This window comes from Clytia hemisphaerica, unplaced genomic scaffold (assembly GCF_902728285.1).
Source record: "Clytia hemisphaerica strain Z4C2 unplaced genomic scaffold, Clytia hemisphaerica genome assembly, whole genome shotgun sequence".
Classification (NCBI taxonomy): Eukaryota; Metazoa; Cnidaria; class Hydrozoa; order Leptothecata; family Clytiidae; genus Clytia; species Clytia hemisphaerica.
Window position 1 is genome coordinate 677,625 of NW_027104433.1, and position 24,824 is coordinate 702,448.

At 35.2% G+C, this 24,824-nt stretch overlaps 3 protein-coding genes across 4 annotated transcripts; 2 read left to right on the forward strand and 1 right to left on the reverse strand.

The window, feature by feature from the left end:
- LOC136820744 (TELO2-interacting protein 1 homolog) lies at positions 1–23,584 on the forward strand. The gene is made up of 9 exons (XM_067076968.1): positions 1–1,169; positions 1,921–2,126; positions 15,913–16,075; positions 16,740–16,889; positions 18,342–19,075; positions 19,998–20,225; positions 20,622–20,795; positions 21,209–21,508; positions 23,197–23,584. The coding sequence occupies exons 1-9, from the start codon at positions 8–10 to the stop codon at positions 23,395–23,397; spliced, it is 3,318 nt and encodes a 1,105-aa protein (XP_066933069.1). The 5' UTR covers positions 1–7; the 3' UTR covers positions 23,398–23,584.
- Positions 3,160–4,228, reverse strand: LOC136820745 (uncharacterized). Its single transcript, XM_067076969.1, has 3 exons — positions 4,120–4,228; positions 3,821–3,979; positions 3,160–3,501 (listed from the first exon to the last, which is right to left on the reverse strand). Exons 1-3 carry the CDS (start codon positions 4,172–4,174, stop codon positions 3,290–3,292), a joined length of 426 nt encoding a protein of 141 aa, XP_066933070.1. The 5' UTR covers positions 4,175–4,228; the 3' UTR covers positions 3,160–3,289.
- LOC136820746 (uncharacterized) lies at positions 12,771–13,873 on the forward strand. Of its 2 annotated transcripts, none has more exons than XM_067076970.1 (3): positions 12,771–12,864; positions 13,052–13,210; positions 13,536–13,873. In XM_067076970.1, exons 1-3 carry the CDS (start codon positions 12,810–12,812, stop codon positions 13,745–13,747), a joined length of 426 nt encoding a protein of 141 aa, XP_066933071.1. In that variant the 5' UTR covers positions 12,771–12,809; the 3' UTR covers positions 13,748–13,873. The 2 variants fall into 2 exon arrangements, with proteins under 2 accessions (XP_066933071.1, XP_066933072.1); XM_067076971.1 differs by having other exon boundaries at positions 13,539–13,873.
- Positions 23,585–24,824: the final 1,240 nt, after the last annotated feature.

Here is a 24,824-nt window from a genome sequence, read left to right on the forward strand (position 1 = left end):
AAAGATAATGCAATCATCAACAATATTTCAAAAATTGAAGCCAATCTGTGTTCCTTTGGTGAAAAACCCGTCTTATGGAAACTTGCAGCGGTTTATTGAAGCAATCACATTTTTAGATAATGACTGCATCGGTGAAGAGTCGTTATTTGAGTATGCTTTGTTTCCGTTCAAACTAACTTTCCGGCAAGCAAAACTATGTGGGAACGAAGAGATTTTATTCTTCCAATGTTTATCAGCTTTGTGCTGTAAAGCAGCTGATAAATCGATTGGAGTTGAAACTGTGATATGGATGCTGAATACATTCTCAATTTACTTCACGCCAAAACAAATGTGGGATGGCAATGTCACAGTTGACAATATTCTAGCCTCGAAATCACTGGTAAAATCAGAAGAGCATATAATAGCAGCATTAGAAATGATCAAACAACTATTGAATAAAACAAATCTTGAAGTTCTGCAAACCATATACAATAAAGAGGATAATTTACCGCTCCTTGGTCATGTGTTGTCGATTATTTTAAAATTTCTAGAGAAACAAAGAAATAAAGACTTATTGGTGACAGCTCTTGATGACATTCAACTTCTAAGTGGCGGAAAGTTTACCACTTCATCCCTTGCTAATACCGTTGCATCATTTTATCCAGGAATCGCTTTAGCATTGAATACATTCTTCACCTCAAATACTAACCAATCAACAAAATTATTGATCCCAGCTTTGCAAATGTTTGGTAAAGTTACTAGCTTGGTATTGAATGATAATGACTTGCCAAAACCTCCAAAACTGTCTTTGGATAATATACAGCAATTGCTTTTGGTCAAAGTTGATGATACCAACGATGCAGATTCCTTAAATAAATCCAGCAAAGACGAAGACTCTCAAAGTATACAAAAACAACGCGATAAAAATTGGTACAAAACAACTTCAGCACACGTCAAAACTATTTTACAAAACGTTCTTCCAGTGTTGATATTACATAACAACCCCAAAACAAGGTTAGCATTGGTTGATTTTGTTGGAACACTGCTGAACAAATGTTTATTGGCATTGAAAGATTCGATTCTCATTCTTATGGATTCGCTTGCCAAATTTCTTAGTGATGATATAGATGAAGTGAAAATGAAGAGTCAACATTTGTTGGAACAAGTCAAAGATGATTTCAAAACTAAAGGTATTAGCTTTTGATGAAAAAGCCTGCTTTTTTAAATGATATTTTTTTTATTCTTTCTTTTGGGTTTGATATTGTTTATTCAGCACCAATTTAGCCTTAATTAAACTTATTAAACATATGTTTTAAGGTTATAATTGACAAAAGTTGCCTTTAAATGATAAATAATAATAGGAAAACATCCACTCAACCACATACTGATTAGGAATTGCTTTGCAAAGGGTAAAAATATTCTGATAAGAACTAATTTCAGAATTGAAACACCAATTTTTTAAAGAATGTTTCCTTCCGTTTTAAAAGCAAGCTAGGTGTACAAATTTCAACATTATTGGTTTAGTTGTACAATCTATACCTATACACGTTTTATTAAACTAAGACAAAATCTTTGAATACCTCAGGTATACCTCTTTGCATTTTAAGGCAAGCTTAGAAATTTTCTTAAAAAATGTTCTTCTTTTCAGCATTTTGTATTGAGTATCTTAGTGCAATTATTTCAAAACAAATATTTCAAAAATCTCAAGCCCTAAAATGTGCTTGAATATTCTTAAATTTTGGATCTGAAAGTCTAGCGTTCTTAAAGATGAAAAACGACATAATTGTTTGAATGTACTTCAATTTTTGGCCTCGAAGTCTGAAGTGTTCTTATAGTATGTTAATTAAGAAAGTTGAAAATAATTTTCAACAATAACAAAGTGCTCTACCAGAAGGAGCCTTGTATGTTACTTAAAAACACGTACTCTTTACCCGTTTTTAGGTAGCCTTGATATGACTGGTATTCTACAAAACAAACTCCATTCCATGTTTCTATCTCTGCCACGGATAATGCATTCTGGGAACGATGACGTCAAAGAAGCCCATCTGAACATCATCAAAGGATATTTAATAATCTTTGGTGACTCATTCGAAGATTTCTTATCGTCCTCCTCGCACTTGAAAACATTCTTCTCTGCTCTGCTGCAGGTATTATTTACGTTAAGTTTTTTTCAATTATTCAATTTCAAAGTCTGTCTAATGATTGGGCTAATTTGAAATTGGGAGTACCCTTCTACGTCAAAGGGACGTAGCTTAATTCATGATATGCACCAATGGAGAGTCTTCTGAGAACTTCTAAAATTTTCCACCCAATACGTCGCTTGAAAAATAGAAAAAGTGACGTATGGGGTGGAAATTTTTGAAAATTCTTGGAAGGCTCTCCAGTGGTGCATATCATGAATTTGTAGGCCGTCATTGCAATGAAGTTTAAAATCGTCAAGCTATCTGACGTTATTGAAAACTCTCAAGAGATCGTTTGAACAAAGAAAGGTTTAATCATATTTATCGTATTTCCTTTTCTCTTAGCCATGCTTAAATAATCATTTTCTTCCGTACTTTTAAACATCGCATACTCAAAGAATTGTGTGATAATCTTTGCGCAAACACGTTGAGATGAATAGATGATAATATCATTGCCAGGCTTCAATTTCAAAAATCATGAAAGCTATTCAAAGCAAGGAAATTCTGACTGGCTTAATTATATTTTTTCTGATCTCTCTTCAGCGTTTCGAAATAAGATGTGGTTCATTCCAAATACGCCGTGTTTTGTTTCAATTTTCAACTTTTTGTGAAGCGAATTATAAGTGAAGCAGTTTTGCTATAGAGTGTGCACTACCGATCGAGAAAAAATTGGAACCTGGGTAGATTCGATGTTTTATACTTATAGACTATACTTTCCAAAAATGTATGACAAGTGTTTGACTAAAAATATTGAGCGACCTTCTAAAAACTGGATTTTATAACAGGTCTGCACAAAAAAACCTAGTGATTGGATCGAGTGGATGCATCATTGTAAAATTTGGTATACATGTTGCTAATAAGATTATGGTAAAAGTCAAAATGTTTCAGAATGTCACAAAATGAGCTATTAGCAAAAAAAGCAGCACGGCGGTGGAAAACACCTTTAATAAACATAGCGTTAATGCATTATAACTCAATCAAACGAAAATTATGAATTTTTTTTTCCGAAAATAATGATATATTTCGAGTATGAGTAGCAAGATAAAGTTTTCCTAACATTACAAAAAAATAAGTTCTCAAACACCATTCCCCTTGAGAATTACAATATCAATGTCATGTCGTGAGATGAATTATTTTCCATAACGTTTGTTGTGAGGGTATGGACGTCCGTCAGGTCCGTAAGGGTATCCGCCGTATGGGTAACCCCCTCCGTATGGATATCCACCTGGGTAATAAGGGCGACGTCTTCGGAAACCAAGTCGTCTTCGGAAACCGTGTCGTCTTCGACGTCTTCGTCGGCGACGTCGCCAAAATAGCAATGGTTTCGGATCGTTCAGGTCTGCTGTATTGAAATAATTTCAACAAATTTGTGAAGTCAGATCTCACAATAATCAACAAATAAATTCTCTCGCAAAACTTGTGATGGGCACCGATCAGTAAAAAGATCATCAGTATAATCACTTCCAAGAAAGAAGAACGATGTAAGATTCAGATTCTATAGAAGACAAAAGCCAAGCTGATCCTTAAGTTGTAATCTAAGTCTCATCTACGTAGAGAAAGCAAGTGAACATGTGAAGAGGCCTGGAAACCAGGGAAAATAGAATAAGATATGAAACGGAGCAAAAAACTCCATCAAGTGGATTATAGGATTTGCAACATACCTTCTTCATCTTTGATTTCGTCCAATGAGCTTTCATCTTGCTCCAAGATATCTTCTTCATCTTGTGATGACGTCATCATGTCTTGTGATTGGTCGTCTTCTTCATCTTGTTGTTGTTGATCGTCGAGAGCATTGTCTTGTTGTTCGCTCTCTTCGGTACCTGAACACAGAAATAGAAAAATTAAATTAAATAAGAAATATAATTATTACGACAAACATGATATATTCATTGTCTTCGCCTTGAAATGGTATCTGGTCTGTTAACGACAAGTTACAAAGATTCGACATTGTAAAACTTACAATGCACTGCGTAGACACAAAGTGCCAAAATCAGCAAAACTTTCCAAATCTTCATTCTGTTGATTGCCTTGCTTGCTTGAGCAAGTTGAATGATTTTCCAACTCAATAATTCTGACTTTTTATACTGCAATGAGACAAGGAAGTCTCGACTTTAATATGCAAAAATAAGACTTCTCAGTGTCTCTCATTTCCGTACTACATGCCATTGGGAGGATATACAAGAACTCATTTTAAAGATTACTAATTACTGCTTCCTTGTACAAAGATTTCATAATTTTATCACTTTGTAACGCTTAGCCTGAATATTCAAGCTGTGAAATATTTTCTCTTTTGATATTTCTGCTATTTACAGCCTAGTCTACCTTAAAAATGCTTGTAAATAATGGGAGCTTATTAAAAAATGTTTTTATAATGTTAGCAAAACTTTTTTAGTCACTCATACTCGATATTATGTATCATTATTTTCGAGCAAAAGATTTCTTCATAATTTTCTTTTGATTGAGCTACAATGACTTATACCCTATTATTATCAGGGCGATCTTTTCCATCACCCAGCTGTTTTTCTTTCTGAAACATTTTGACTTTTACCATAATCTTATTAACAACATGTATATCAAATTTTACAATCATGCATCCACTCGATCAAATCACTAGATCAGGTTTTTTTGTGCAGACCTGTTATAAAATCCAGTTTTTTGAAGGTCGCTCAATATTTTTAGTCAAACATTTGTCATACATTTTTGGAAAGCATAGTCAATAAAAAATCGAATCTACTCATTTTTTTCTCGATCGGTAGTGTATTTTACAGACCAAATTAAAAATTGGTGAAAATCACTAAAACATCTGAAAAATGTATTGGACGTAGACAAAATTTTTCACCCATGTAAAGGCTAATAAAGTACACAAATTTGCAAATTTTATTCCCATACCTCAAACGGAGACTATTTTACGGACCAAAATCAAAATATACGTTTTTAGTCTGTAAAATCGCCATTTTTCAAAAATTTTCTTTTTAATTTTAGAATTCACAATGTAAATCTTAATTTTAGAATTCAAAAGAAAATCATAATTTGTAACTTTTGTGAAAATTTGGCATAATTTGCTTCATTAGATCAAAAATTTTGAGTCGCTCGGTCTAAATTATATTTCCAGATAATTAAAAATGGAAAGAAATGATTGATCTGGAAAAGTATTAAATTGTGAGCCACAAACACTCAAAGAAAAGTACCTCCATATCATTTTGACGTCAAATCTTGTCTACATCGTACTGACGTAGACAGGCTACAGTTTTTCTTCTTTGTGAATTCGAGTAAAAGAACTGTTTGTTATCATACATTTTTTTAGCTCGAAGCTTCACGCTCTTCGACATGATATCAATCATTTTGATTTTGTTTTGACTTTAGAAAACGAGATATTTTTCTAGCCCTCATTCCCTTGCATTTTTCGCATGCGTCACTTTTTTGGTCATAAAAATATTCTCCAGGCTTATCTATTTCGCAAAACATTGTACTTTCGTCTTGGCTAAACCTATAAAATATGTTACGAGACCCCGGTGCTGAGCCCCCTGCCTGCTACTGCTACAGTTTCTTCATTGTTACGCGTAAAGATGAAGTTGTGTGTACAATCCAAAATTGGTATGCCTGTTCATCGGTCAATCTTTTTACTGTTCAAAAGGTGGCAAAAAAGCTTTTCGAGATAGAGGGAATTTAAAGCATAGTTTTTAAAGCACTTGTTATATATTTAGCTATTTTTGTTATTTTGTTATTTAAGACCAACCAGTTCTACTGTGTTTTGACTTCAAATCTTGTCTTGATCGTACTGACGTCGCTATGTTTTTGAACTTCAAGCGGCTGTATTTCTTTGTGTGTTTTAGTCAGAGAGTTGTTGTAGTACATTTTTTTTGCTCAGAATTGATCTTTCAAATGATGATTTTCGTTTATTTTAACTTTTAAAAATAAACTATTTCTCTACCTCTTATTTTCCCTTGCAGTTTTGCCTATGGCGTCACTATTTTTGTCATAAAAAGTTTTCCCGGGCCAAATCTGTGTCCTCCCTCAAAAATATCTTTTAATATACTGTTTTTTAGAATAGACTAAAATGGAGGTCGTAAAAAGGATGTCACGGGACCCCAGGCTTGGCCCCCTACTATGAGAAAAGAAGTTGTTGCATATTTTTGGAAAGCTCTCAAAAAATTAAAAAACCCCCCTACCATTTTCAGAACTTCGAAAATGACGGCTTGTTGTTCCGACTATATGATTAACATTCTGCTTGCTTTCATTCACCATTTATTTTTCCATCGGTGCACTGAATAATGTATCTTGGTTTATCTATATATTGTGTTAAAACGTGTTCTAATTATATTATAGATATTTACATAATCATCTGATTATTGATGTGATAAATATTCTGACAGTTCCTTAAGACAAGGAAGTTTTAATCACCTTTATGGTATTTTCCTTGTCTCTTTTCCGTGCTTCAAGCTTCCCTTCGTCCTAAAATAAATCACATTCTATTCTAAATTCCAATTTCAATTTTCGTTAACCATTGCACAAAAATGAAACTTGACATCGGATGCAATTAAAATCCTGAGAGCTAATTATAACAAGGAAATTTCGATCAGGATTATTATATTTCCTCTAATTGTTATCTGCGTTATTTTACTAATTGCCTGCTTAGGGGTAAGTTTTGTTTCTTCTTCGTCGAGCTTTGTCTATATCACTGTATTTCAGGGATGAAAGAAATTCGACTCAGTTAGAGGGAAGGAGCACATTGGATTGCTAGTCATTTAAACTTTGCTGGTGATAAGCTTATTCAATTCTTAAAATTCTTTGCACAAATATGTGTCACAGACCCTCGAATGTGATTGGGCCCGATTTTTGAGAAACAAATTCTGGTAGATTTCAGCCAGAAAACGGCTAAAAAAAGGATGTTTGGGCTTTGTGAAAAATTGCATAGTTCACTTTTTCTGATTCTTTCCAAAAAATAGGGATATACCATTATAGGTAGAAGGCTGACGCAGATTTTTGAAATCAAAATTTTCGCGGCTCAACACATGAATCTTTAGCTATAAGAATCATCATTTTTAAGCATAGGTAAATGTTCTTCATCCTAGTCACGCAATTCTTTACTAACTAAACACATGGTCTCAGCTTGTGAAGTTGCCATTTTGGATAACATTTATATTTGCGCATGAGATTTGGGTTGATAAATATTTGATAAGCTTTTAAAGAAAAGTAACAAGTAAAGGGGAACCCTAAATATAACCGGAACCCGACTTAAGGAACAAATTTTGGGTCCTAATAATCGCTGAGATAAATTTGTCTCGAAAATTATTTTTAAGTCCAAAATTAATCTCTGGCAAAAAGGCCCCAAAAATTCACAATGTATTTGAAAATATATTTGATTACCGAATTACTAAATCTTTTGAGAATCGATTTGAATCCTTCCCAAAGTTTTGTAAAGTTCAATTAAAGTCTGTTCCAAAAAATAGCATCCACACATTTTGATTTTAATACATTGCTCTTGAAGGAGAAAACATAAAATGTAATAAAGTAATACCTCGTTGAAAAACTAATTTTAAGCGGATGATTCTAAGCCTTCAAAATTCGAAATCACTAATAGACCAGCTCCTGGAGTGCGGGGTAGCACCACCTAGAGGCGTCCTAAATTACAATACGATTTTCGTGTTGCTTAACATCTTTAGTTTATGGAATGGAAAGGTAAATAGCGTTTAAAGGGGGCTTTTGGTCTCCAGAGGGTCTGAAGTAGGGGGTCCTTAAGCGCCAGTGTAAGGAATTACGATGGAATAGCCGTTTTCCTGTCAACAACATCATCCTATATCTTTTGAACTAGCCAAGGAAATGACTTGAAATTTTGCAGAAATACTCAAATTAAGTAGTACAACTATTTGAAAAAAATATTTTCAAAAAAAATTTTCCAGGGGTTTGCCTGAAGAAAAATAGGCAAAAAACAGCCATTTTTACCTATTTTTGGCCTGTTTTGACCATTTGAACCAAATTGAAAACTTCAAAATGTTAAAAAACTCCATAAAAAATATGGATAACGTTGGACTTTATCAAAATCATGAAAAGATTTCAGTTTATGACGTCGTTATTGGCACTTTTTAGGGTTTCAGGGGGTAAAAATTGCTATTTTTCCTCATTTTTCACCTATTTTGATCATTTAAACCCATTGAGGGGCACATAAAATACTCAAAAAGTGTTCAAATATAGAAAACGTTCGACTCTATCAAAACCATGAAATAATTTCAGTTTGTGACGTCATCATTGGCCCTTTTTAGGGTTTCAGGGGGTAAAAATTGCTATTTTTCCTCATTTTTCACCTATTTTGATCATTTAAACCCATTGAGGGGCACATAAAATACTCAAAAAGTGTTCAAATATAGAAAACGTTCGAATCTATCAAAACCATGAAATAATTTCAGTTTGTGACGTCATCATTTCGTCATCAAAATCGTCAACCTTTTAGGGTTTCAGGGAGTAAAAATTGCTATTTTTGCTCATTTTTCACCTATTTTGATTATTTAAACCCATTGAGGAGCACATAAATCGTCAAAAAGTGTTCAAATAAGTGGAAGATTTTGGACTTCATCTATATCATGAAAAGGTTCAGTTTGTAACGTCATCACAAGCATTTCAGGGGGTAAAAATTGCTGTTTTTGTCTATGATTAACAATCCATATAGAAATAACTAACAAAAATAACAAGAAGGATGGTACTAATTAATCTAAAATTCATCGTCATCATCGTCAGATGGTTCATAACTGTCCTCCTCAGGGTTGTCACATCTTCTGTGTATACTTCATGAAGGAGTATTTTCTAGACATCATTTGGAAATACTTCGTCTACCCATTTAATACTACCATCCTCATTCCAACCATGAAAGGCGATATCTGGATAATCTTTCATATTCTCCAACGAACATTTCCATACTTTAGCCACATAGTCAGCTCTTAGTATGTGGAGCTTGAGAACAGATTTGCAGGGTGGTAAGTTTGCTAGGTCGACAATTTTTCCTTTTTTTATTTCTTTTCGAAGATCTTCTTTCACACGTTGTTAATATTTGATTCCTTGTAACATTATACAGCTTACATACGAAACTTTCAAGTTGGTCGCCGACATCCTCCAATAAAGACCAGCTTTCACCGAGTGCTGCAAAAGCGTCAAGAAACTCGCTGTTTTCTTTTATCACATTGAAACATGTTGCCTTGCCCTTTCGGAAAAACGACGGGACATAGTCATTCCCCGTAAAAGAATGGAATCCGAACTTTTGATTGGTTGAGAGATGGGGATCTTGTTGAGATTAATCGTATTGCAGTTTTTCCCAACTCCATAATCCAAACACAATCTCGGAGATGAAGATACAAGGGCAACGGCGATTACAAATATATCTGTATCACCGGAAGGTGACCGAATCAGGACGGAAACCTTTGTCGATTTGATAGCATCGTGATCATGCATGACTACCTAGAAATATGAAAAATAACTTTATCTAATCTAGTTTAAAGTCCCCTTTTTCACCCTATACGTTTGCTTTTCTAACCACGATGATATATGATATTCAAATTTAGTAAAAGTAGTAGTAGTAGAAGTACCTTTGTGTCTGCTTCTTCCTGGTTTGAGGACAAGTGTGTAGTTAACGACGGTGGTGAATTTTTTTTCATCTTGTAAGTAGAATTTTCCTTAGAGAAGTAAATCGTGGAACATTTCATTGAGTTGCAAGCCGTTTTGCTGTTGTCTTGAATGTGCTGAATGTTTTGTTTTCGCCATTTTTCAAAAAGTTGTTGAAATTGCTTGCTATTCTTGTTTTTGACGACTTGTACGTGTCTGCGACTATGTCAACTCGTTTAAAATTCTTCGGAAAAGTGGCTAATAATTTGTTGAATAAATCTTCCTACGTTTCGGGGATGGGACTAAAAGATCGAATAGCTGTCATTAGATCGACAATGTAAGTTAAATCAGGCTTCGGGTTGTTGTTTTGCTTCGGATCGTCGTGAGTAATCTTGTATTGGGCAAAAATCGCTTCTACAAGCTTACTTTTGTTGGATTTTCTCCGTATACCATTAGCCGAGCAAATACTCAGTGGGACAGGCGACAATGGATAAGTAAGAGCAGTATCCCAATCAATAGCTTTTTCATACTTCGCAGAGAAGGAAAGAAGTGATCCAATGATGTCACTGTTGTTGATTTGTCATCTTTTTTTGACTTCTCGAGTTGCTGAAGCTGTTTTGAATGACTTGATTTTGTTCCTGGTAATTGGGTCGTGAAACTTGGGGTCTTTTTTCTTCTTGGATTTCTTTTGGTTCGACTCAGTTTCTTCTGCTTCGCTGACATCTTGACCAGATTCCACGGAGCTCTCATCTGATTCTTCTTCATTATCTGTATGTGCTTCTTTTGATGAATTTTCGGTCGATAATATCAAAGTAAATTTCTTGTAACAGTGTCATTTGAACTCCATGATTTTCTGCTATTACTTCAGGTATACTGTCACACTGAGCTTTATGGTGGTTTTCGCCTTTCAACTCCTCTCTTTTTGACTTTGCCTCCAAAATACGTTTCTCATTCTGTTCATTAACTGTTTTTATTTCTGAGTATTCACCCAAACCACTGTAATGTACTATGCATTTTCTTTTCTTTCTATTATTCATTTTTACTTATCTAAAAAAGAAATCACAAGAGTTAATACTCTATAACTTGAAAAATTTAAAATTATATTCTTTTAAAACTGTTACACCATGGAATTCATCGAATTTAAGTCACTTCTAATTACTATCATCTGCATTTTGAATTATCAATCTTGAAACATCTCTGAAAAATCTGCAACAGTTAAAAACAAAAGTCTTCTTGATCGAAAAAAGCTCTCTGATTTGTTTTTGTGTGAATATTTTCGGCGGGAACTTATCGAATGTTTTTGTTCCAATCTAACGTTCGGATAAGATTTTCGAATAAAAAGATTCAAAACTACATAGAAAAAAATACGGAAAAATCTCGGAACGCATGAAATATTACTCGTATTGCACTCGAAGTCATGCGACTTTTTCTTGGGCTTTTGAGCATTTATGGGCTCTTCCATGAGTTTTTATGGTCAAATAGTTGAAAAATAGACAAAAACAGCAATTTTTTTACCCCCTGAAACCCTAAAAAGTGCCAATTATGACGTCACAAACTGAAATTATTTCATGGTTTTGATAGAGTCAAACGTTTTTTATATTTAAATGGAGTTTTTGACGATTTATGAGCACTTCAGTGGGTTTAAAAGATCAAAATAGGTGAAAAATGAGCAAAAATAGCCATTTTTACCCCCTGAAACCCTAAAAAGGAGCAATGATGACGTCACAAACTGAAATTATTTCATGGTTTTGATAGAGTCCAATGTTTTCTATATTTAAATGGAGTTTTTGACGATTTATGAGCACTTCAATGGGTTTAAAAGATCAAAATAGGTGAAAAATGGGCAAAAATAGCCATTTTTACCCCCTGAAACCCTAAAAAGTGCCAATAATGACGTCAGAAACTGAAATCTTTTCATGATTTTGATAGAGTCCAACGTTTTCCATATTTTTATATGGAGTTTTTTAACATTTTGTAGTTTTCAATTTGGTTCAAATGGTCAAAACAGGTCAAAAATAGGTAAAAATGGCTGTTTTTTTGCCTATTTTTCTTCAGGCAAACCGCCGGAAATTTTTTTTTGAAAATATTTTTTTTTCAAATAGTTGTACTACTTATTTTGAGTATTTCTGCAAAATTTCAAGTCATTTCCTTGGCTAGTTCAAAAGATATAGGCTGATGTTGTTGACAGGAAAACGGCTTCTCCATAGTAATTCCTTACCCTGGCGCTTTAGGACCCCCTACTTCAGACCCTCTGGAGACCAAAAGCCCCCTTAAAACGCTATTTACCTTTCAATTCCATAAACTAAAGATGTTAAGCAACACGAAAATCGTATTGTAATTTAGGACGCCTCTAGCTGGTGCTACCCCGCACTCAGGAGCTGGTCTAGTTCATTCTATATTTTATGTTTTGTAAGCATATATTGTTGTATTGTTATTTATGTATAACAGTGCTTTTAGTCCTTTTACAACTTTCATGAGTGTCATCCTTGTCAAATATTTCATATTTTGTGTCAAATGTTCAATGTTCTATAGATTAACCAGGTGGGTCCATAAAAGTATTTCTTGTTTATGAATTTCGCCTTGCGAAGTTATTACGATAGCCTTTTGTGGCGGCGGTGGTGTCTAATAAGATTTAGAAAACGAAAGTACTCGATACGGTGGACGAACTTACTAAATTTAATTTTTATTTACTAGTTAATATAACCACGCACGCTATTTTAGATTATCAAACTCTTGTTGGTGATATACGTTTAATTGTTCTTAATAGGACCTTAATATGACATTTTCGAGCTGAAAGAGGTTTCAGTTTCAATTTTGTAATATTCATTTCTATAATCGATACATAAAAATATTTCAAGGTATTTTTACAAGGAAGCAGCAATTAAAAAAGTTCAAAGTTAGCTCATGTATATCCGGCTATAATAGATGGGCCGGATGTGATATGAGGAGAGATTCTCATTTTAAAGATGGACACTTCCTTGTCTCATTGCTGTATAAAAAGTCAGAGTTTCAACTTCCAGAATCATCCAACTTGCTCCAGCAAGCAAGACAGTCAACAGAATGAAGATTTGGAAAGCTTTGCTGCTTTTGGCACTTTGTGTCTACGCAGTGCATTGTAAGTTTTACAATTTATTTCACCTTCCAAATCCAATCTTTATAACTTGTCGTTAACAGAACAAATACTATTCCAAGGCGAAGAGAATAAATGTTTTTAGTCATTTCGAATCTCTTTGTTTACATTTGATAAATCAAAAATCATGTTTGTCGTATTAACTATATTTCTTAACAATTTCTGTGTTCAGGTACCGAAGAGATCGAACAACAAGACAATGCTCTCGACGATCAACAACAACAAGATGAAGAAGACGACCAATCGCAAGACATGATGACGTCATCGCAAGATGAAGAAGATATCGTGGAGCAAGATGAGAGCTCATTGGACGAAGTCAAAGATGAAGAAGGTACATATGTGGCAAATTCTGTAATCCATTTGATGGAGTTTCTTTGCTCCGTTTCATCTCTTATTCTATTTTTCCCTGGTATTTAGGCCTCTTTACATGTTCACTTGCTTTCTCCACTTAGATGAGACTTAGATTACAGCTTAAGGATCAGCTTGGCTTTTGCCTTCTATAGAATCTGAATCTTACATCGTTCTTCTTTCTTGGAAGTGATTATACTGATGATCTTTTTACTGATCGGTGTCCAGCACAAGTTATACAAGAGAATTTATTTGTTGATTATTGTGAAATCTGACTTCAACAATTTGTTGAAATTATTTCAATACAGCAGACCTGAACGATCCGAAACCGTTGCTATGGTGGCGACGTCGCCGACGAAGACGTCGAAGACGACACGGTTTCCGAAGACGACTTGGTTTCCGAAGACGTCGCCCTTATTACCCAGGTGGATATCCATACGGAGGGGGTTACCCATACGGCGGATACCCTTACGGACCTGACGGACGTCCATACCCTCACAACAAACGCTATGGAAAATAATTCATCTCACGACATGACATTGATATTGTAATTCTCACGGGGAATGGTGTTTGAGAACTTATTTTTGTAATGTTAGGAAAACTTTATCTTGCTACTCATACTCGAAATATATCATTATTTTCGAAAAAAAATTCATAATTTTCGTTATGTTTATTAGGGGATGTTTCCACCACCTTGGTGCTTTTTTGCTAATAGCTCATTTTTGACACTCTGAACCATTTTGACTTTTACTTTAATCTCTTTAGCAACGTGTTTACTAAATTTTTGAAATAAAAAATTCTTTGAAAAAATTCACTCATCAATTTTATTGGTATTTTAAAAACCGGCAAGTATGTTAAAATATCCTTTTTGGTCTTTTGCATTGGTCAGCGGTAGGGGATAGCTTTACGATGGCGTCATTACCTTTATGATGACGTCATCAACCCAAATATTTTTAACTATTAATTTCTTTCATGGACTGGAACATTTCTGCCAAGTTTCAAACCATAGCACCTCTAGATCAAAAGTTATCGAGGCTGGTGGAAACCAGGGAGTTTATCCTTGATATTAGGAACCCCAAAAAAGATTGATAATAATAAGGTTAACGATACTTTTTTAATTATGAAGGATCTAGAGAAGCCACCCCACTCGTATCTCAGGATTGAGGGCCGCTATGAAGTTGAGTTTTTGTCCGGTAATAGATATTAAACAAAATGTTATCTCAGAAAATGATTTACAGCAGCATAATTTTTTGATCCAACGGAATGAATTTGGTTAAATACTAATCACATTTTAAGAATTTTAGTCTTTTACTATTTTAAAGATTCATGATATAACTTGTATATTCGTGACAAGAAAGACTTCCTCGTTCGAATGTTTTGATTTTAGACTCAAAAAGGAAAATTTATCAAAATTTCTCAAAATTTCTCACTGTATTTGATCAATAAAAACACTCAAGAATAGTTTTAAACTCGACAATTTTGATTTCCTCAGTACTTTTATAGGTGCCTAATAAACGACCCCACCCCTTGTTTTTTATAATTTTTAGGACCCGTTTAGTAATATTTGAAAATATTTTTAGCTGTCAAAAGGCGGCTGGCCCGGCTAGGTAAAATGGGATAGATTTTCGAACGTCACGTGTTCTATTTTTAGCCATTTGATTCGTCAAAGCTGTGACGTAACGTTCGAAAATCCCTTATACCTCACTTAGCCGGGCCAGCCTACACCCATATAAACAGTTCCTAACAACCCTCTAGACTCGAACATCCAACTAACCATGTCATTCCTTGCCATTCGTGACCTTAAAAAGATTTCATAAATTTCATGAATTATCTTCCGTCTCCTTCTTCTGATTAAACTACTCAACCAGAATTAATGACGCTTCAATCCTTAATCCTCATACAATTCTTCGTCTTCATCTTCAATCTCTTGTGATGACGTCATCATCATGTCACGTGATCTGTCCCTTTCTTTATTTGATTCAATCTTGTGTTGATGAGAGTCGATGAAAGTGCCTGAACATGAATAGAATAGTAGGTTATGATCACTGACCTTTATATCCCTGGACCAAGCTATATCCGCCATCTTTGATCGAAGTTTTTTGGAAGTTGGTAACCGTAAAGAAGCCATTGTAGTGAAACTTTGCCTACCGACAAACGGCGCTACATCACTAGTGGGCGAGCGAAATAAGAACTAGCGCTCTCTCCGCGGGTACCAATTTCAAAAAAACTCCGATCATAATATTTTGCTTGGTCGGCATTGAGTAACTTGGTCTAGGGATATATGAAGGTCAGTGGTTATGATATACACCTTTCGACTTTTAAAGCGTGAGTAGACTGGGTTAAAGTGAAAAAAACGTCAAATGTGTCTGAAGTTGTATGTATCGTCGATGGATGTTTTTCTTGTGTGCCTTACTTAAAAGACGCCACAGGTGGTTTGCGTGATGGTGTGATTGGATCTTTATTTTAAAGGGGATGGCGTGGTCTTTGATTTTTAAAAACGTGATACGTTATAGATGAAATGAAATGAAATTTAACCTTTGTTCACCAAATTTGGACCAAAAAGTGTCTAAAGGTTGTGTGTGAAATTGCTTCAATAGTTGATTTTTTTGCATAAAGATAAAGTAAGGTTTAACAAGGGATATCTTAATAACGGGTTTCAAAAAAGTTTTTTCATTCCTTCAACAGATCTTGGAATTCGATACAAATGACGTCACACTTGTGGAAGAGAAGACCCAATTTTCACACCTTTCTCTAACCAACCAATCATACGACGGCAAACAGAACAATGATTTCACCGAATCTAAAAAATATTTCAAATACTTCAGCAGTAAAAACATACGGTTAGCAGGTAAGTCTTTATTAAGGCCGTCCTAATAAGCGGGCCCAAGGTTGTTAGTAAGTCTGCGACCGCAATCTGAGGCGACCCGACAGCTCCTCTTTCCATAGCTATCTACCCAAAGGTAGGGAGGGCGCCACTCTTTCTCTCTGGATTTCTCCACTTACCCTTGATCCTTCTCTTAATTGCTGAGCATCAATCAGAGAGGCATGAAGTACCATTTTGAGAATCTTTGGTATGACCCGGCTGGGCAGCCGCGTGGTTGTTAATCTTTCGATTTTCTCCATCCCCCAGACCTTACTAGGATCCCCCGTCTATTAATTTTTGAAAGTATTTTCAGCTGTCAAAGGAAGAGTCCCTTATTTTGCTCTATATGACCAAGGTTTAGTCCTTATTCGTGGGGGCACATTTTCCAACCCCCCCTGTAATTTGGTCTCTCCTTTTATTTAATTTTTTTGAAGATTCTCCAACCCGGTTGTTAGGGCACTTGAGGGTAACATCGAAAAAATCTTCAATTTATGCAATTTTCGGGTAAAAAGTTTTCCTTGAAGGTACATAAGTAAGTTAAGAACTAAGTATAAGAAAATCCGAAGGCTTCAAAAATTTTGGGAAAATTTTACGAAGAAAAAAAACGATCTTATAGTTCGCTATGTTTTATTTCTTTCATCTCTCAAAGTGAACGATATCATCCACCAAATGGTGAAAAATTGTAGTATTGACGTCATCATCGACCATTTAATTGGCGAATGTATTGAGGATCACAGATGGAAACTACAAACTATTTTCGTTTTGAATGAAGTCATCAAATCTAGCCAGCAATTAAAAGGTTAATACGTTTTTTATAACAACAACATAGAAAATAGTCTCTTTAACTCGAACCTCTTTTACTCGAATGCCTCCTTAAGTTGAACAAGTTTTCTAGTGCCTTCAGTTAGCACGACCTTACTGGATATATCGAAATTCCCTTGACTTGGACAAATTTGTGTTCGAGTTATGGAGACTCCACTGGAGCTGTAGCTGTATGAATTCTGACCCTTTTTTGTATGAGGTTCACATTTCAGAAATAGTTTTGACTAAAATGATATAGATTTTTATTCCTTTTTCAGTATCTTGGTATAAAAAAGTAATTTTGGAAATTTCTTTTGGAATTTCAAAGAGGTTCGGTTGATAGATGGAATTTCTGGAACTGGGACTGAAGAATAAGTTCGAATTATAGAAAATTGAATTAATTTAGGCTCGAATTAGCAAGTCACACTTTCTTTGTTATAAAGGGTGGCAGAAAAATAGTTTGACTAAGTAGGAATTTAACTATCATTTTCATCAATATTATTTCATACTTCTCTGTTCAATCAAATTATGTTACATAGCTTTCTAAGGTTAACTAGACAACAAGAACACGTTAGATGAACTTAATTATACCCCTGTCTCGCCAGAACACATTATTTTTAGCTGATTGATTTTCGAAGTTCTGGTCAGAATAAATTAAAATTTCTAGCTGAAACATATGCTCTCAGAACACAACGGAAAAAAAGGTCGCCTCGCCGGCTGCTTTCGCGGACTGTTTCTCTGAAAACCCCTCTGATTTTCGTTATCTGGAACAATTTTCAGAGTGATTTTCATATTTTACAGGAAAAAGTTGGGGGGGGGGCGAAAACCCTCTCTTTGAGGGTATTTCAGAGCTTTCGAATAATTTTGAGTTTCATTTTCGTAAAATTTCGTAAAATTTCGAAAAATTGGATAAAAGTGGAAAGTTTCATCGAAATTGGAGAAACTTGATTTTTGGGTCATATTTTGCCCCAAAAGCCCAGATTTGCCCCCCTAAACCCCCCTTTTTGAGGGTATTTCGGGACTTTTGAAGAATTTTAAGTTTCATTTTCGTATTCTACATGAAAAATTGGATAAAGGTGGAAAGTTTCATCGAAATTGGAGAAACTTCATTTTTGGGTCATTTTTTGCCCCAAAAGCCCAGAATTGGGCCCAAAATCCCCAATATTTTACCCCCTATAAGACCCAAATACACAAAAAACAATATTGCCATTCAATTCTACACCATTTAATTGTGTTATATCCGTAATTTCATTAGAGTTGGACAACATCGACTTTTTTTTTGCTTTTTTGCCCTGGGGACACTCATCGGGGACGCAAAGTCTTAAAGGGTTAATGTTTTAATTATAATTCCTAGACTGGATTCATTACCAGTATCTCAAATCCAAATTTGAGAGTAATTGGTGTAATATTTACTTATTATAAATATCTTTGTGCCATTTCCTACTTTTAGATTTCAACGCTGAGCCTTACATCGACCAAATCTCTTCCATTTATTTACAAGACCACTTATGGAGGGTTCCCATCTCAAACCAGTACCTTCAATTTATCGAAACTCGACAAGAACAAAAAGATGAGGCTAAAAACTCTGTAACTTTTGAGAGTTTATCACTTACCGACATCGACAAGCCTCAAAATGAACCCTTTTCGTATAAAAACAGCCTGACCTTACCCTTTGAAACCATTAATCATAACATTCAATTGATATGCTTACTGTTGGAAGGCTTTTCTACACACTCGTATATTTTAAGGACCAACTATAACATACACCTTATCAAAACGCTATATCCTATCCTGGAGAAGGTTGGGTCTACCAATGCAACTATCAACAAAACAGCTTTAAGAACTTTAAACAATCTTTCGATGTATTGTAACTATGATTCGCTATCAGATTTGATCCTATTCAACTCTGATTATCTCATCAATGCAGTGACCCTCCAGTTCCGTCACATGATGATCGACTCCGCCGCGCCGGCTGTTTTAGCCGTCATCCTGAGACTCTGTGATAAAGACATTATGCCGATAGTATGTGATTCTGCCGCTGACGTGTTTCGTCTACTTGATGAATACCAAGAAGAAATTGCTATTCAAATGTTGGAGGTTTTAAAGCAGTTTGCTTTAGCTGTCAACAAATGGTTTTGCTCTGAGCAAAATGAAACTGGTTCAAATGTGGACTCCGATATGAAGGTATTAATCCTTTGGCTGCCGTGCGTTTTTTTAAGATTCGACCTCTGTGCCACGGGAAAAATGAAGGTTCGACCTATTTGCCACGAAATAAATTGAAGTTTCGAGCTGTTTGCCAGATGTCGGGATATGTCGACTTGAGTGGCTGCAGTGTACACCCATCACATTTAGCTTTAAGTGATATGGTGTTTTCTTTTGAGAAAAATGTATCATGATCATGAAATCTTTCAAATATATTTTGATTATTGAACTTGGGCATTCAATGAACTTCCAATTAAAAACCGTGGCAAATAGGGTGTCAAGTCGGCTATGCCGTCATTGGCAAGTAATTGGAAAGTGCTCATGTCGGCAGATGCCGACAACTGCAGTTAAAAGGTTAAGGTCCACTCCTTATGACTCGAACCTTCATAACACGAACCTTGAGTCATCCTTTTGCCCTTATCTTATTTTCCCCCATATCTCAAACTATGTATAAATTCAAACTAGGTGTGTCAAACACAGAGAGCCATTGGCCCCGCCGAGCCGAGCCGTTTGAAGAGAGCGGGAAGGAGTCCACTTTCTAAACACCATAAAACGCTGTTTAACTGCATAAAAAATAGGATTTTGACTTATGAGTGAAGGTAGAGAGTCTATCACCATATTTCCCTATCACCCTCCCTGGAAGTGCTTGGGATTGGAACACAGTCCATTGTGGTGCAAGTCTGTCATAGAAACCTTCACACTACCAATCGACAGAATGTTAGTGAGACATGGTGATAGCCTTATCCAGATGGTGAATGAATGTATACCGACTTTATCGTTCTACATCTGCAATTTGAGCCTTACTAAGTTCATTTGGATTTCGACTTTTCAAAAATTTTAGTATGTAAAAGAGTGAAGGGTCCATCAGAGCTAGTAATTTAAGATTCTTCATTTTCATTTCCAGCAGAAGAACTTCGAACCAACGGACGTGCGCAATGACGACACCAGTGCAGTAGATTTCTTCACACAATACACAAAAGTTTTACAACAAGCTCACGGGAATATTGAAGATATTGACGAAGAAGCAATCAATGGAAATGATGATGTTGATGATGATGGTGGTGAAGGTAAAGAAAAACAGGAAGAAGAAAAAGAACAACAGATTCCTCTTCATTTTGATATTCTGATCAAGGTTTGTATTATTCTAACGTCCCGGATTAGTCGGTCGGTCGGTCCAAAATATTACAAACAGGGAGACTTAATTGCCAGAGGGAGGGTTGGAATTTGTACCCCTAAAAACCACAGAATAAGATGATTATGGAATAAATCCAGGTTATTAAGAGCAATTCAGCTTTTGATAGTTTAAGATTTTCAAAAAATAAATCGAAAATTAATAACCGGGGTCGACGTTTATTCGGGAACTTACTATACCTCAGAATTTTAAACCATACCAGCGTAGTTACCAGACTGGTTGTGGCTTCCACGTGATACAAAGACGCATTATGTGATTTCATATGATGTAACCTCTAAATGTTCTTTAATTAAAACTGTTCTGAAATAATTTGTAAATATGATTTCCATTCTACAGGCTTTGGAGAGATGCACCTATTTCAACTCAGCCCATCACCGTGAGATACAATTGAAATCGCTAGACGTCACTCAACACTGCGTCATCGCGTTAAGACAGCGTGAAAATGATTTGCTGCCGGCTCTCCACAAAATCTGGCCAAGCGTCGTTACAAAGCTTCATTCAAAAGATATGGTGAGTGACGTCAATCTCTGGGAAAAAAAGCTTTGACGAAGAAAACACCATCTTGATTTACGTGACACAGAAACAGGGTAGACCTCTCAGAGTCACTGAGGGAGTGTCTATGATCTGTTCATAGCCCCCCTTTCGTGGAAACAATAGCTCGGTTGTCTAAATGCTGTATGTGTATGTCTATAATTGTGTACAGTTGACTCTCTCTAATTCGATCTTCAAGGGACCAAAAATTTTCTTCGAATTATAGAAAGAATCTAATCATAAAGAGTAATTTAAACCACCTCCAAGCTGAGGGGACCAATATTGTTGTTCGAATTACAGAATAATAGAGGTTCGAATTAGAGAGAGTTGTTTGTCTAAAAATAATCTTTATGACGCGGTCTTTGAGCTAAACTTTATTCTGTTCTTCTCAGGTCATTGTGCTTAAGAGCCTGGATATTGTTTCGTGCATGGTCACACACTCTGGAGATTTCCTACGTAAGCGTTTGACCACGGAGTTCCTTTCAAGGGCAATGCAATTCTTAGAAGAACACAACCAAAGTTTTTCCAAAAACAAATCTAGGTTCACGCAAATTCATAAAGCCTTGATCAAGATGATAAGTTTTCTTGCTGACACTGCAGTTTCCTTAGATGTTGGATTAAAAGATTTTTGTAACGTTGTCCAAATATGTGCCAAATATTTGAACTGTCATCTACACGAAGCTGTTCAAAAGGTATCATTAGCTTTTTATATCCTTTTGGGTCTCTCAAAAGCTAAGAAAACCATGAACATTAAAAAAAGTATGGGTTGTAGGTTTATGTTAAGGCTCAATTTATGTTTTTTACTCCGGGGGGAGTGTTAAATTTTCACCCTATTAGACCTCTCCTGTGAAAACCAAAAAAGTCACCCGAAGGGTAGAAAGTTTTTATGAGGCTAACTTTTTCGTCAAAGTCTCCAATGGTGTCAGTGTTTGAGTTTCGTTCTGAAGATTGCCGTCATTCTCCTACCTGTCTCATATCATAGATTGTTTGACCTACCTGGAGGTCCTATAAATTAACCTGTGTGCGTCCGTCCGTCCGTCTGTTACCAACTTTTCTCGGGATTGAATAATAGGAATCTTTTGATTTTTGGTACAAAGGTGCAAAATGGTGGTGGGCAAAATGTGACGGAGCCCGATTTTCTAAAAAAAAAATTTTTGGGCAAATTTGGGCCAAAAAACGGCTAAAAAACGGGGTTTTTTGGACTTTGTGAAAAATTGGATCATTAATTTTTTCTGATTTTTTGCATGAAAGTAGGGTACCATCATAGGTAAAAGATGGCTGAAGCAGATTTTTGCAAAAAAATTTTGTTGGCTCAAAATACGCATGTTTATCTATAAGAATCACTTGTAATAAGCATACATCAATGTTCTTAGTCAAATTACTCAATTTTTATATGAGAAAGATGTTTTTTTTGCTCATGAGGCCTTACTGTTGAAGAGTATGTGTGTTTAGACAGGAAATTTGGGTTGCTTGGCGTGTTTTTATAAAAAAAATGGCCAAATTCGATATTTTTTTATAAGCACATTATCAATTCCTTAGGTATTAGCTTTTCTCGAGATTGGCTCTTTCATTCTTTATGATTTATTGCACAAACATGCATAACTATAAACCCTCGAATGTAACGGAGCCCGATTTCCGAAAGAAAATGTTTTGGGGCAAATTTGGGCCAAAAAACGGCTGAAAAAAGGGTTCATTAATTAATTGGATCATTAATTTTTTCTGATTCTTTGCATGAAAGTAGGTAAAAGATGGCTGAAGCAGATTTTTGTAAAAGAAGAATTTTTCAGCTCAAAAAAACGCATCTTTATCTATAAGAATCACTATTAATAAGCATACATCAATGTTCTTAGCCAAATTACTCAATTTTTTGATGAGATAGATGTTTGTTTTTGCTCACGAAGTCTTGAATATGAAAGAATATTTCAAGAGCATGAAATTTTGGTTTCTAAACGTTTTTTTACAAGAAACAAACGACTAATTTTAATAGATCGTCACTATTAGTGTTCTGAATGATTGTTTATTGGTCACGTCACGTAGATATCAATTATAAATGTGTTAAATGCATAACCAGGTAGGTCCATAAAAGTATCACTTGTTTTTTCTTTAAAATGCTGTATTTTTCTCTACACTTTACTAGACTAGCAAAGGATCTCAAATCAAAAGCGAATTAGAAATAAATTTTCTTATCAAAAGTAAATTTAGTAAGATCTAACGTGGACATAGGAAACATAGTTAGCGTCCGTATTTGAGACTTAGACGGTTGGGTTTACGAAGTTTTCACGGGGAAGTTAAAGACGCCCATTTCGAAAAAAATGGTGATAGTGGTCTGGGAAAATTAACTGAAACTTTTTTCTGATAATTAAAATTCATATAATTTCAGAGTGCAGTTGAAGCAATTAGGAAATTACACACGTACAAACCGGAAGCTACATGGCTATTATTAAACTCATTTGCAACACAACCAGAGATGATTGAACCACCGAAGCTGATATTCCCAAAGATTAAATTCTCAGAAGATGCAATGAAAAGGAATGTTTATTCAGACAATGTCAGCAGAATTCTTATGGGTAAAGGTGATTAACTTTTGTATAGCTTTTATAAGTAAATATTTTATTTTTAATTACAACTATGATCGCACAAATATGGAATCAGTTTTACAGTCTGTCCTTAAAGAAAAAAATAAAACTTAACTTATGCCGATTTTTACGGCAAACATTGTTATTCAATTTTTACGAAAACCTTCCAAATCCGAATACTTTTTGATTGATTGAGATAGCGAGTGGAGCATCCTTTGCCTAGATCCGCACATGCAAGACGTAAAAATTTGGTTGTATATGCTTGAGATCCGATTGAAAAGTCAATTAGGTTACCGCGTGAAATGTCGTCACTTTGCTAAACGAAAGCCAAAAGTCATGAATCGAAACAACCATTTCAAACTCTCTCCGTGTCCCTTCCAATGAAACTAGCCAACCGTGTTTGCATGAATTCCAGATTTCTTTAAAGTATAGTTTCCAGTCACCAAACCACCACTCTCCTGTGTAATGACGAGCACAGTTGCTACTCTTCTCTCTTTTCTTGTTAAGAAAAAAAAAATTCATCCCCCGGCTAATTAAATTCGAATAATTCAATATTTTATTACAGTGTAGAAATAGACCTTAAACTTGTTAAAAATTGATATCAGTTTAAAAAAATTCTGTCTTTAAATTACCCCCCCCCCTCTATTCCACCCCCCCCCCCCGGTCTATTCGGGAGACGTGGACGATAAACCACTGTGTTGAATAAAATCCTGCTGAAATTCACCCTCTCTTGCTGTGTCCGATGTTAATTTATATTATATTTAGTAGATTCGTGCTCGACACGAAATCCTTCAAATCGTGCGAAATTTTCTTCACCACCAAACGTTTTGCGCCCCAAATCAACAAAATCAGCTCCTTGTTCTCTTGTTGTCAATGAATGTATCAAATCAAGATCTACCCAGTATTCGCCTCTAACCTTTTTTGGAGTCGGATTTTCTTATTTGGGAAAATTCCCTTTTGTCATTTTTAGGGATATTTAGAATTTCTCGCGTTTGACTTGTTAATTTTTTATGATTTTTTGCACACTGATGTAAAATGGTATTGTTTAAAATATCTGGTACAGCCCGATTTTGAAAAACATTTTTGGCCTTAGTTTTAGTAGTCAAATTTTGGGCCAAATTTTGGATTTGTGGAAGCTGCTTCATTAAGTTTTGTCTTTAAAGATTTATCTTTACATGAAAGAAAGGATTATTTTTGTTTGTGCCCAAAACTTAGCATGGCTTCTTACCTCTAAAACATCGGAAATCCAGTTTCATCAGTTTTTTCAAGCTTATCTATCTAATGCTATGCTGTTATCTTTTCTTTTTCGTTCAAACATTTTCATCTTCATTCAGCATGTTTCCCACTATCCATCTCAGGTAGGTCCATTTAGCATGTTGCTTGTTTTACCCTGACTGAGTTTTGTGTGCCATATTTTTCGACGAGTGCTTCA

Bases quoted from the DNA above. Each gene is read 5' to 3' on its own strand.
- LOC136820746 (XM_067076970.1), top strand. From the start codon at position 12,810: ATGAAGATTTGGAAAGCTTTGCTGCTTTTGGCACTTTGTGTCTACGCA. The intron at 12,865-13,051 runs GTAAGTTTTACA...TTCTGTGTTCAG, and splicing joins TTGTGTCTACGCAGTGCATT to GTACCGAAGAGATCGAACAA. The intron at 13,211-13,535 runs GTACATATGTGG...ATTTCAATACAG, and splicing joins CGAAGTCAAAGATGAAGAAG to CAGACCTGAACGATCCGAAA.
- LOC136820745 (XM_067076969.1), bottom strand. From the start codon at position 4,174: ATGAAGATTTGGAAAGTTTTGCTGATTTTGGCACTTTGTGTCTACGCA. The intron at 3,980-4,119 runs GTAAGTTTTACA...TTCTGTGTTCAG, and splicing joins TTGTGTCTACGCAGTGCATT to GTACCGAAGAGAGCGAACAA. The intron at 3,502-3,820 runs GTATGTTGCAAA...ATTTCAATACAG, and splicing joins CGAAATCAAAGATGAAGAAG to CAGACCTGAACGATCCGAAA.
- LOC136820744 (XM_067076968.1), top strand. From the start codon at position 8: ATGCAATCATCAACAATATTTCAAAAATTGAAGCCAATCTGTGTTCCT. The intron at 20,796-21,208 runs GTGAGTGACGTC...TGTTCTTCTCAG, and splicing joins AGCTTCATTCAAAAGATATG to GTCATTGTGCTTAAGAGCCT. The intron at 21,509-23,196 runs GTATCATTAGCT...ATATAATTTCAG, and splicing joins TACACGAAGCTGTTCAAAAG to AGTGCAGTTGAAGCAATTAG.